The sequence below is a fragment of the Sus scrofa genome, chromosome 2 (assembly GCF_000003025.6).
Source record: "Sus scrofa isolate TJ Tabasco breed Duroc chromosome 2, Sscrofa11.1, whole genome shotgun sequence".
Classification (NCBI taxonomy): Eukaryota; Metazoa; Chordata; class Mammalia; order Artiodactyla; family Suidae; genus Sus; species Sus scrofa.
Genome location: NC_010444.4, coordinates 127,059,809 through 127,071,981, shown reverse-complemented (window position 1 = coordinate 127,071,981; position 12,173 = coordinate 127,059,809). Strand labels below are relative to the sequence as shown.

Genomic DNA, 12,173 nt, shown 5'->3' with positions numbered 1-12,173 from the left:
TTCTTGGAATTAAGTTGAGCTGGCCCTTGAGGAACTCAGGTGTTAGGGGCACTGACCCTCTACACAGTCAATAATCGACACACAACTTATAGTTGGCGCTCTATATACCTGTTTCAGTTCCTCTGTATCTGTGCTTCCACACCCTCAGATTCAACCAACCTTAGATCATGCAGTACTACAGTACCTACTATTGAAAAAAAAATCACATCTGAGTGGACCTACGCAAGTCTCACATTGTTCAAGGGTCACTGTGAACTATTAAGACTCTGTTGCCCTTTAATATAATTTGGCTGCTTCTTCCTTCCCAGCATACCTCCATAGCAAATGAGATGGATCCATTTTAAGACTCACATTTACTCTGCCTCATGTTTGAGCTTTTCTAAGTCTGCAATTCAAAGTTTACTACCCTACTTCTGCTACCCAAATTGCCAACTTTTCTCTATGCCCAACCTTCAAGTTTCCTCTTTTCAGACCTGTTATATTAAGTATGAATCAAAATTCATAATTATTCACACAGAATTTCTCAGAGTTGAGGAGAGGTAGGCAAGTAAATCTGCTCTGCTATAGTCATAAAACCCAGCTTTTTGTTGGAGGAGAATTACTGTGTTCCTAACATGTAGAGTTAATCAAGCTACACGCATAATATACCTTTGGCTTTCTAAAATAACATGGAGAAAAAGATCACTAAAGGGACAAATGGAAACTGCTTCAATTTTCTCAAAAGTTCCTTTCTTTAATGGTTACATAATGTCCCAAAAATATTTATCTCCACCTTATCCAAGATAGCTTAATTCCATAAACAGCATTACATTTCACTAAGTAAATTAAACAGACATTTAGTCTCCAATTTGAATAAAAATACCTCAGCTTTATCACTCGACATAATTTTATTTTAAAATATGCCTCAGCATAGATATTTAGTGGGAAAAAAAGATGATTTAACTCTAAATGACTCTTTGGGATACATAGTGTTTTATGAGTCAATGAATTCAAAAATTTCTTACATAACTATACCATACATAATAATGAATTTCAGCACAAATTTTATGTCTTTGAAGTACAGAATGAAGAGTTTTACATATGCAGTTTTTTAATCAAGAATATAAAGCAAACACTGTGAAGACCCAACTAAAATTTCACTTCCTAGGACAAGTCTGGGCAGTTTTCTACAACTGCGCAAAAAATTAAACTGTTATGAGGTAAGAAAAGTTGTCACTCACAAACAGAGGCTAGAGGGTACCCTAAGCAAACATGAAACAAGACAGAACAACCACAGCAATATAAATATGCCAGCAAAGACCACAAGGAAGAGGGTTTTGAGAGTGGGAGAAGTGAGGGAAAAGAGAGCAAAAAAGAAGAGAGAGCCTCAGAAAGAAGGTTGAGAACAAAGAATAATGAAGGTTTTAACTTACTAGCTTTAGCTCTTACCACAGAAAGGATTATTGTTTCTGTTTTACAATACATTTAATATATACTCAAATGGTATGTTTATATTTCCATAGTAAGAGATCTTCTAAGAGCAGTATTTTATGGTAGAAAAAAAATTATTTGACTTTCTCTGATGAAGGTATCAGGTGATAAAGGAATTTCAAGTAAAAAATGATTGAAAAATTTCCCCCAATATAGCCTATATAAACCATGTGATGTCAAGGAAATAATTTAATATAAAGAATTATTCAAAATCACAGATCTTCAAAAATTTTCCCCATAAATTTCAAAATATGTCCCATACATTCTCATGAAATATCAATAATTCAACTAAACTATTTTTCAACTAAATAAAAAACAATTAATTCTAATAATTAAAACCTAGGGAGTTCCCATCGCGGCTCAGCGGTAACAAACCTGACTAGTATCCATGAAGACATGGGTTCAATTCCTGGCCTTGCTCAGTGGGTTAAGGATCCAACATGGCCGTGAACTGTGGTGGAGATTGCAGACGCTGCTAGGATCTATCGTTGCTGTGGCTGTGGTTATAGGCCAGCAGCTGCAGCTCCAATTCAAACCCCAGCCTGGGACCTTCCATATGCCATGAGTGTGGCCCTAAAGAAAAACAAGTAAATAAACCAAAAAACGAGTACAGTTCAGTGGCATGAGGTATAGTCACATGGTTGTGCAACCAGCACCATTACCACCTCCAGAACTTTCTCATCATCCCATATAGAAACTCTGTGCCCATTAAACAATATTTTCCCATTCCCCTCTCCCCTCAGCCCTGGCAACCACCATTCTGCATTCTGTCTCTATGAATCTGACTTCTCTAGGCACCTCAAAAAGTATAATCACATAGTATTTGCCCTTCTGTGACTAGCTTCTTCATTTAGCATAAAATCCTCAAGGTCACTCTATACTGTATGTAGCATGCGTCAGAACTGTCTTCCTTTGTTTAGGACTAAGTAATATTGCACCCTATGTAGAGACCACATTTTATATACCCACTCATCCATCAATGGATATTTGGATTGTTTCCACTTTTTGGCTACTGCAAAACATTCTGCTATGAACACGGGTGTACACTATCTAAGTCCCTGCTTTCAATTCTTTTTTTTAATCCGTGCCATAGCAGTGACCTGGGCCGCTGCAGTAAGAACACCGGACCCTTAACCTGCTACACCAGAAGAACACTCCTTCAATTCTTTAATGCATATAATTAGAAGAGGAATTGATGGATTAAATGGTCATTGTATGTTTAATTTTTTGAGGAAGAGTCATACCGTTTTCCACAGCGGCTGCAGCATTTCACATTACCACCAGCAATGCACAAAGATTCCAACTTCTCCACATTCACACAAACACTAGTTGTTTGCTGGTTTTTGGTTTGTTTTTCCTTTGTTTGCTTAATAATAGCCACTCTAACAGGTGTGAAGTCTTTGTGGTTTTGATTACATTTCCCTAGTGATTGGTGATATTCAGAATCTTTTCTTTTCATGTACTTAGTGGCCACTTGTCTACCTATCCTCTTCAGAGAAATGCCTATTCAAGTCCTTTGCCCATTTTAAAATTGGATTGTCTGCATTTTTGCTCTTGCATTTTAGTTCTTTATATATTCCAAATATTGATTAAGTGGACCTATTTTTAAAGAGAACACTAACAAGAAGCAAGTTGCTATTTAAATGAAACCTAAAATACCGTAAAAGTGTAGCTTAAATTACTATCAATGGTCCACTTATGAATAAGAGCATTAATTCTAAAAATCAAATTATTTTAAAGTCATCAGTTCTTCCCCCAAAGAATTATTCACTCTTGTTATTCCAAAAAGTTCACATGGGTACTCAAAAATGTTTCTAAAATTCACGATAAAAATTCTAACAAATAACTAAAATTCATATCCACATAAAACACTGAACAACACTCACACTGGTTAGAGTTTCAGAGCTACCACAACACACACCTTCTGGCAGTAACATTTCTATTTCAATTTATGTAAATGTTATGTCATGAGCACAGCACCCTTGTATAAGTCTACCTTGTAAATGGTGGGCCGTGCAATTATTCAACACTGCAACCCTTTTGCATTTAAATGCTAAAAGATCTATGCTTTATTTTTATTACTACCTCTGACATAATTTTTAAAATTTAAAAAGGCAAAGAATATAATAAAAGTAAGTAGTAGTATACCATGGTATTCAATTCAATGACTGCCTAAACTAACTTATTCATTCTTATCCAATTAAAGTATCGAGGAGTTCCCGTTGTGGCATAGTGGAAACATATCCAGCTAGTATCCAGGAGGATGCAGGTTCAGTCCCTGGTCTCACTCAGTGGGTCAGATATCCCATGTTGGCATGAGCTGTGATGTAGGTTGCAGACATGGCTCAGATCCTGCATTGCCATGGCTGTGGCATAAGTGGGCAGCTGTAGCTCCAAATTGACCCTAGCCTGGGAACCTCCATGTGCCATGGGTGTGGCCCTGAAAAGCAAAAAAAAAGTATCCAGTCCTGCTTTTCCAAATGATAGCTTTACTACTTAAGGAGATATGTCTCTTGTCTTTATAACCCCAGCACCCAATCTTCCTTCTGGTAACACCTCAATTTCCTATTAGGCAATGACCTCTCCTCATCCTCAGTCCCTGAATTTCAGGCAGTACCTGAGATGAGCATAAGATGTAAGTCTGGACAATCAGATTCACAGGGATTAAATCATGAGACACAAAATAAGACAGTAAGATCCAGTCCTAGAACTTATGGTGAAATTTTTAATTAAGAAATACTTTTATAACTACTAAGCTAGGCTGTTGGTAACCACCTCTGCCATCTCAGAAGGACCAACCAGAGAACAAAGCTGCCACACACAAAAGCAGAGCATCGAAACAAATTCAAGAATGTCCCTGATGACAGTATTTGAAGTTCCAGATACAGCAATGTCTTAAAGATAGGTCCTTTCTCTGAAATACAGTACATGAGTCAATGAACTCCTTTTTCTTCATTTAGCTTCTTAAGGCTTTCTGTCATTTGCTAGTCCTAACATAATGACTTGTATGACTTACCATTTAAATCTCAGTTGTCAGTGACAATTTTGATTAAGTCCTAGAAGCCTGTCTGTATCAGACTTAAACACAAGGTATATATGCATGTTTAAATTAATAAACACATTAATACAAAATGTCAACTAATTATTGTCCCCACAATGACTACTCATTTGGAAAGTATACTTTTAGGAACAAAAGTTGCAAAATTGATAATTATTAAGAAATGAACAGCTCTACTAACTAGAATGTAAACATGTGCTTACAAAAAGACTCATGAAAAAATTCCATTTTATTAAATCTGGGGAAACAAAGTATCCCTAGGGGAAGAAACTGTTCATATAAAATCACTACAGTTGGTAGAATAGGAGTGAACAGAAAAAGTGGAGCTGAGAGAAATTTCAACATAAAGTAAATGTAACATAAAATACAAAATCTTCTCACTAGTTTTTTCCAGTGGCACAAAATATTCATTTTCACTTAGATTTGGAATTTATTTAAAAATATATCTGTATTAGTTTCCTATAGGCACTGTAACTACTACACACTTGAGGCTTAAAATAACAGAAATTAATTTTCTCACAGTTCTGCAGGCCAGAAATTTGAAATCAGTTTCAAAAGGCTGAATCAAGGTGTGGGTAGGGACATGTTCCCTCTGGAGGTTCTACAAGAGAATCCTACACCAGGCTCTCGCTACCAGCATTCCTTGGCTAATGGCTCAATCACTCTAATCTTGACCACTTTGCCTGCTCCTCTGTATTTAAATCATTCCTCTGCCTTTCTTTTACAAGGGAATTTCTCTCTCACTTGCTCTCTTCTCTCTTTTTTTTTTTGGTCTTTTTAGGGCCACATCAGCAGCATATGGAAGTTCCCAGGCTAGGGGTTGAATAGGAGCTGCAGCTGCTGGCCTAGTCCATAGCCACAGCAACACAGGATCTGAGCCACATCTATGACCTACACCACAGTTCATGGTAATCCCAGATCCTTAATCCACTGAGCAAAGACAGGAATGTAACCTACATCCTCACGAATGAGCCAAAGACGGGAAATCCAACAAGGACATTTCTGACTGCATTTCTGGGCCACTCAGATAACTCAGAATAATTTCTCCCCTCAATATCCTTAACTTAATCATATCTACAAAGTCTTTGCTATAAAATAACATTGATTGGTTCCAGGGATTATGATACAGATATCTTGCATGGGGCCCTTTTTCAGTCTACCACCATGTTATAAGTCACTTCAATAACTATAATAGCACTACAAAGGCTAAGAACATTCAAGTTACATACACCTTATAGTCTCAAATTAAATTTTTTTCTCAATGTTCTCTACTTACATTAGTACCAAAAATGCTCCCAAAATGTCATATTTAAAATAAAAAGGGAAGACTCCAGTAAGAAAATGTCTACTAAACAAAGCCTTAAAGAGTGATTCATTTTTACCAAATTTAAAATACTATTCTTTGAAACAACAGAGTTATTATGATGACAATCCATTTTATTATGAATTTAAAAATTAGTACAAGACTTTACCTCCAGATCCTAATTGCTTGTAGAATCTGTATTCCAAATGTAGCTGTGGTGCTCTGGATTTCATGGGCTCCTATTTAAAAAAAAAAAAAAGGCAACAACAAAAAATATTTAAGTTATACTGGGCCTCAATTTCAAATGTTATAAATCTTGGTGTCAACTCTTATAATAATACTCTGTTAGGCATGTTTAGTGCCAAGTAAACTAAACTGATGCTGTAAATATACAGAAGGTTAAGTAGCTATTAGATCAAGCATTAGGGAAGTCTGTTTGACTCTTTCACCAGGAAGAAAAGTTATACTGTGAAGAGTCATGACTAAGGGGATCTTGGCCCTTATTCTATTTCTCCTGTCCCCGGGAATTCACCTCTGACTTTATATCTGAAAGGTTCTAGGTGAAAGCAAAATTTTAGAAATGTAAGAAAGAACAATGGAGATAAGAAAATTTTGATAGTAGCAAGAATACTTTTTTAAAAAATTTAGATTGGATGTGGCTTACAATAAAACACACAGTTCCTAAGTATTAGGTCCATGAATTGCATTAACTGTATATATCCCTGCAACGACCAGCTCAATAAACATTTAGAACATTTCCATCACTGTTTTCTCAAAGTACTCACTTTGGACTTCTATCACCTTTGGATTTATTTTGTTGCTGGATTTCATTCAAATGATATTATACAATGTACATTTTATGTGTATGTATCTGCCTCTTCTCACTCACCATAATGTTTTTGAGATTTGCACATACACAGAACATAAACAGAAGCAAAACAGATATAAAAAATAACAAATGCATAAAAACATTTGCAGGAAACAAAACTATAATAAGATAATAACACTGGGAAACAGAACAAGATCCAACAGGAAAGTATAACATAGTAACGAATTTAAATAAAACCAACAAAACCTGAAGAAATACCAAAAAAACTGGAGTTCCCATTGCGGCTCAGTGGGTTAAGAACCCAACTAGTATCCATGAGAATGCAGGTCTGATCCCTGGCCTCGTTCAGTAGGTCAAGGATCTGACGTTGTCGCAAGCTGTGGTGCAGGTCACAGATGCAGCTTGGATTACAGATTGTGGGGCTGTGGTATAGCTCCTATTAAACCCCTAGCCCGGGAACTTCCATTTCCTGCAGAAGCAGCCCTAAAAAGATCAAAGAAAAGAAAAAAGAAAAAAAAGAAACACTCAAAAAACTACAATAGACAAAATTTAAAAGTAATCTGCCAACACATTAACACAATAGGAAAGAGAATTTGGAAAGTGGTAGAAAGAAAAGCATCTACAGAATAAGAAAATCTTGTAGAACGCATCTATACAAATTTTTTAAAATGCATTATGAAGGAAGAAAAAGAGAATATACAGAAAAAAGATTAGAGATCTGGACAACACAATGAGAGAGGCTAACACACATTTGATAAGTGACTCAGGAGGAAAGGAGAGAGAAAAGTGAACAGAGGCAATAACTGAAGAAACAAATACAAGAACTGATGAAAGATAAGCCAGAGATTCAAGAGGAATGTCAATCACAGAGTAACTAAAAAGAATTAATACTAAGACACATTGTGATGAAACAACGAATGACACACAAAGGCTTCAGAAAAGGAACTGGTAAAACCCCAGTGGAATAATTATAATCATAAGATTACTATAAGAGAAAACAATCAGCTTATTAGCTCTTGAGAGGCAAGATAATAGAGTAGTTAAAAGCACAGGCACTGAAACGAAATTTCTACTTGGTTTAAATCCTAAATTCACTAGTTACTAGCTGTGTAGACTCTGGCAAGTTACTTAATCTTTTTGTGCTTTTCAGTTCCCTCATTACAAAAGAGGGATAAAATGTTCTTTCTCCTTTTATTTATATACACATACAAATGACTTACAATAGTTCCTTCCACACAGTGCTATATTACCCTTATAATTCCTCAGTTAATTACACAGAAGTACATAATCACAGGATATGATAAAAGATGCCCACTTAGGCAATCACAACAAAAATTAAATACCTAACTTATTTAATCACCAATATTCCCTAGGTAAAAACAGAAACCCAGATCTAAGAATGATGTCACAGACTTTGAAAAACTTATGGTTTCCAAATGAGACAGGTTGGGGAGTGGGGGGATGCACTGAGGGTTTAGGATGGAAATGCTATAAAATTTGATTGTGATGACTGTTGCACAACTAGCAGAAAAATTTTACTGTGTCACCATATAACAAAAGTCACCTCAGCACAGGATGAATTTTTTTCATTATTCATGAACAATAGTTTATTATATAACCACAAACAACAAGATATAAGGGTGGTGGCTGAGGTCAAATTAACAAATTACCCTGAAACAAACTATCAATATGAACTACGGTAACATTAAATAAATGTGAAAACCTTTAAGAGATAATAGAGCAAGAAGTGGTCAGTGAAGTCTGCTCTCTAAACACCACTGTTATCAAATAACGTCTTTATTTTTACCAACATACAAAAATCAGATATCGCTGAAGGTATACAGACATAATATTTTTTTTTTTTTAATGGTCTCATCTAAGGCATATGGAAGTTCCCGGGCCAGCGCCTGAACCCAAGCTCCAGCTGAGACCCTCACTGCAGCTGCAGCAATGCCAGATCCTTTAACCCATAGCACAGGGCCGAGGACTGAACCTGCACCTTCGCAGTGGCACGAGCTGCTGTTGACAGGTGCTTAACACCCTGCACCACAGAAGGAACTCTGGGAACCTCATAACTTTAACTTAGCATTCTATGTAGATCAGCCTACTGAAAGAAAACATATTATTTACAGTGATTTGGGCACTCCTGGCCTGTAATTGTAAAATATCTCACTATAAATGAGAAATTAACTCTTTCTAAAATTTACACCTTTGACTGATTGCATAGATTATTTAATACTGTGAATCCCCTTCTGCTTAACAATAACAATCTTTTTAAATTTTATCTTTTTAAATTTTATTTTATCTTTTTAAATATTTAAATTTTAAATTTTTAGGGCCACACCCTCAGCATATGGAGGTTCCCAGGCTAGGTGTCGAATTGGAGCTGTAGCCACTGTCCTACACCACAGCCACAGCAACATGAGATCCAAGCCATGTATGCAACCTACACCACAGCTCACAGCAATGCTGGATCCTTTAACCCACTGAGTAAGGCCAGGGATCACACCTGCGTCCTCATGGATGCTAGTCAGATTTGTTTCCACTGAGCCGTGATGGGAACTCCCAACAAAGATAATTTTAATGAGACCACTCAACCACATTTTCTGTCACAAAGTCAAGGACCATACCATAAACCAGGTGAACTCATCCAGATAATGCCAGTCCCAACCCACCTGTTATCCAGTCCATCTCTCCTGGTGGCACCACAACCCTACTCTGCACTTTTATTTCCCAGTAAAAATAAACAGCATTTGTTGCAGTGAAATGCAACACATTTCTATCTCACCCAGAAGTTTTCTATCTCCCACTTGCCTCTCCCTTGAATAGTGCCCTCTTCTATATTAATGTCACATTACTTTAACAGTGGCTACACTGGCAGAAAGGAGACTGAGACTAGCAGGCAGGCTGGTAAAACCATGTCATGCTCAACCTCAGGGAAATCTCACTGTCTGTCAAACTAAATAGAAAAGTTAAGCAAGAGAAACTTATGTCTTATAAAAATTCCCAGATCCTAACTATCCAAAAAAAGAACTGCCCTACAGCTGTCACACCAGGCACACTTAGGACTTCAAAACCATCCCATGGCAGTTTGTGTGCCCTGCTATCCTCCACCCACATCAGGCATTTCGGTTTTCCTAAAGGTCAAGCAATATGGCCAGCTTTACCAAATATAAAACGTCGACAGAAAAAGACTTTTGGAAGCTACCTGAAAATACATTTTAAAAAAATGTATTTAAAAATGCTGAATACTAAGGATATGTGTCCACAGGCTTGAATCAGGAAGAAAAATCTTATATTCTAATTTTTATCTAATTAAAAATTCCAATATGTCAGCTTCTTATCGATTCTCATAATGCTGCCAAAGTAAAGAAATTAAGCTTTCATGACCTAGAAAGACACAGACATCTTATATAATAGACTATTATATACTTGAAGGGCATGGTGATGCTAGAAGTTTAATAACAAAAGATCAGTTAAGCTTATCACTTTCCCAATAAAGTCATAAGTGATACGGAAAAAAGTAATTAAAATGCACCTTAATCATTAAAGAAATAACAAGAAAATAATTAAAGAAAAATAAGAAACAAGAACTTACCAGTTTAATTGCCACATATTCATTTGTATATAAATTTTTCCCTTGAAAAAGAAAGAAAAATGTCAGATTCTACCAGAAATGAACTTTTGAAGATATATTATGTAAAATTGGAGTCTGAGAAGTGCAGGGGAAAGCATAGAACATATTTATTTATTTGTCTTTTTGCCTTTTCTACGGCCGCTCCCGTGGCACATGGAGGTTCCCAGGCTAGAGGTCTAATCGCAGCTGCAGCCACCGGCCTACGCCAGAGCCACAGCAACACGGGATCCGAGCCGCGTCTGCGACCTACACCACAGCTCACAGCAACGCCGGATCCTTAACCCACTGAGCAAGGGCAGGGATCCAACCCGAAACCTCATGGTTCCTAGTCAGATTCGTTAACCAATGAGCCACAACGGGAACTCCACACATATTTAAATGAAACATATATTTTCTTTCCAACTGTTTAGCTAAAACATCAATAATGAGATATGTAAATTACGATCAACTCAATGACAAATTTAGTATTTCACTTGAATTCAGAGTAGAAAGTGATACTAACAAATACTTTAGCCCATTTACAAAAAGAGAAATATTTTTATTTTGTTGGAATAGTGTATACAAGTCAGAAAGTAATCAATAAATACATGCTACTCTAAACTTCAAAACCAGAACCCCTAAATAAAAACAGGAATACAAAATTCCTTTCTCAATCACTACCTCATTTTAAACCCTTCATTTCTATGGAATGTGATCTTAATAGGGCTCATACACAATCTTGTAAATACATCAAATATATAGGAAAAATCTGAAATATATTTAAAATAAAATTTTTTAAGTATTATTCAATAATTGGTTCTGACAAACCAGTTAACCATTTTAGTGGAAGAGGATTATTAGCAACTCACTTTGTAACCAAATTAAATTCCAAATATCTTAAGAGTTAAGTATATGCCATAAGACAAGAAAAAAATATTTATCAGGCTAGTATATAGAAGTCTTTTTGAGCGTTAAAAAAAAATGGAAAAAGATAAAACGATCCAAAGATTTTATACAGATTTGACAGCATAAAATATTTTAAACTTCTGTAAATAAAAAAATCTACTATATACAAAGAACAGATAAAAGACAAATCTGAATAAATATTTAATATAATTAATATGTAAAGAATTTCAATCAATTATAGTAATCATTGGAACCAGCAAAGTGAAAATAATCTAGGAAAATTCCACAGGGTCAGCATTTGTAGTTCAAGTAAAATACTATGGAGAAAAGAGAAATTGATATATAATGTGCTTCTTTACAAATACGATAAAAAGAATTAAAAAAAAGAAAATGTGATTTCTGAATTTCCAGTATTCTTTCAATAAACATGCATTATTTTTATAGTAAAAAAAAAAACAGAATAATGATAGTTGTTGTTTTTAACTGTGATAATAATTGGCCCTGATCATACCAACTACTGAACACATAATAAGCAAATCAATTTTCACACATGTGATTTTTCCAGCATAATACTCCTAATTTCATTTTATACAACAGCTGATGGATGGCAGTAAAATTTCTAGGCAAAATTTCAGTCTCGTATATAGTGCCATCGTGAATAGTTATTTTCACCATAAGAATCTTTGCCATAATCAGTTTGGAAGCACAACTAATTGCCCATAAACAATTTTGCCATAAAAGATAGAACAATGAAAGTAAAGAGGGACATTAAAAAGACAAAATGACACATGAAAATTGATTAACAAATTTTTTAAAGATTTTATTCTGAAAAATTAAAGTCGAAAATATGTGAATACATGATAATTCTTTTCTCAAAAACGATCATTAAGGATTCGGGATCTCATGTTGGACCTAAATTCTCTACAATATAAAAAAAAATTTGCTCTAAGTCCCTCCAGATTTCCATGGAATTAAAATAATTGAGGGATCT

At 35.4% G+C, this 12,173-nt stretch overlaps 1 protein-coding gene across 13 annotated transcripts in view; it reads right to left on the bottom strand.

Moving 5' to 3' along the window:
* CSNK1G3 (casein kinase 1 gamma 3) overlaps positions 1-12,173 on the bottom strand; it is a 115,812-nt gene that overhangs the window by 57,566 nt on the left and 46,073 nt on the right. For all 13 annotated transcript variants that reach the window (XM_021084691.1, XM_021084697.1, XM_021084699.1 and 10 more), the window contains exons 3-4: positions 10,259-10,299; positions 6,001-6,070 (exon numbers count right to left, since the gene is read on the bottom strand). In XM_021084691.1, coding sequence (XP_020940350.1) covers positions 6,001-6,070; positions 10,259-10,299 — 111 coding nt within the window. The remainder of the gene's footprint in view (positions 1-6,000; positions 6,071-10,258; positions 10,300-12,173) is intronic.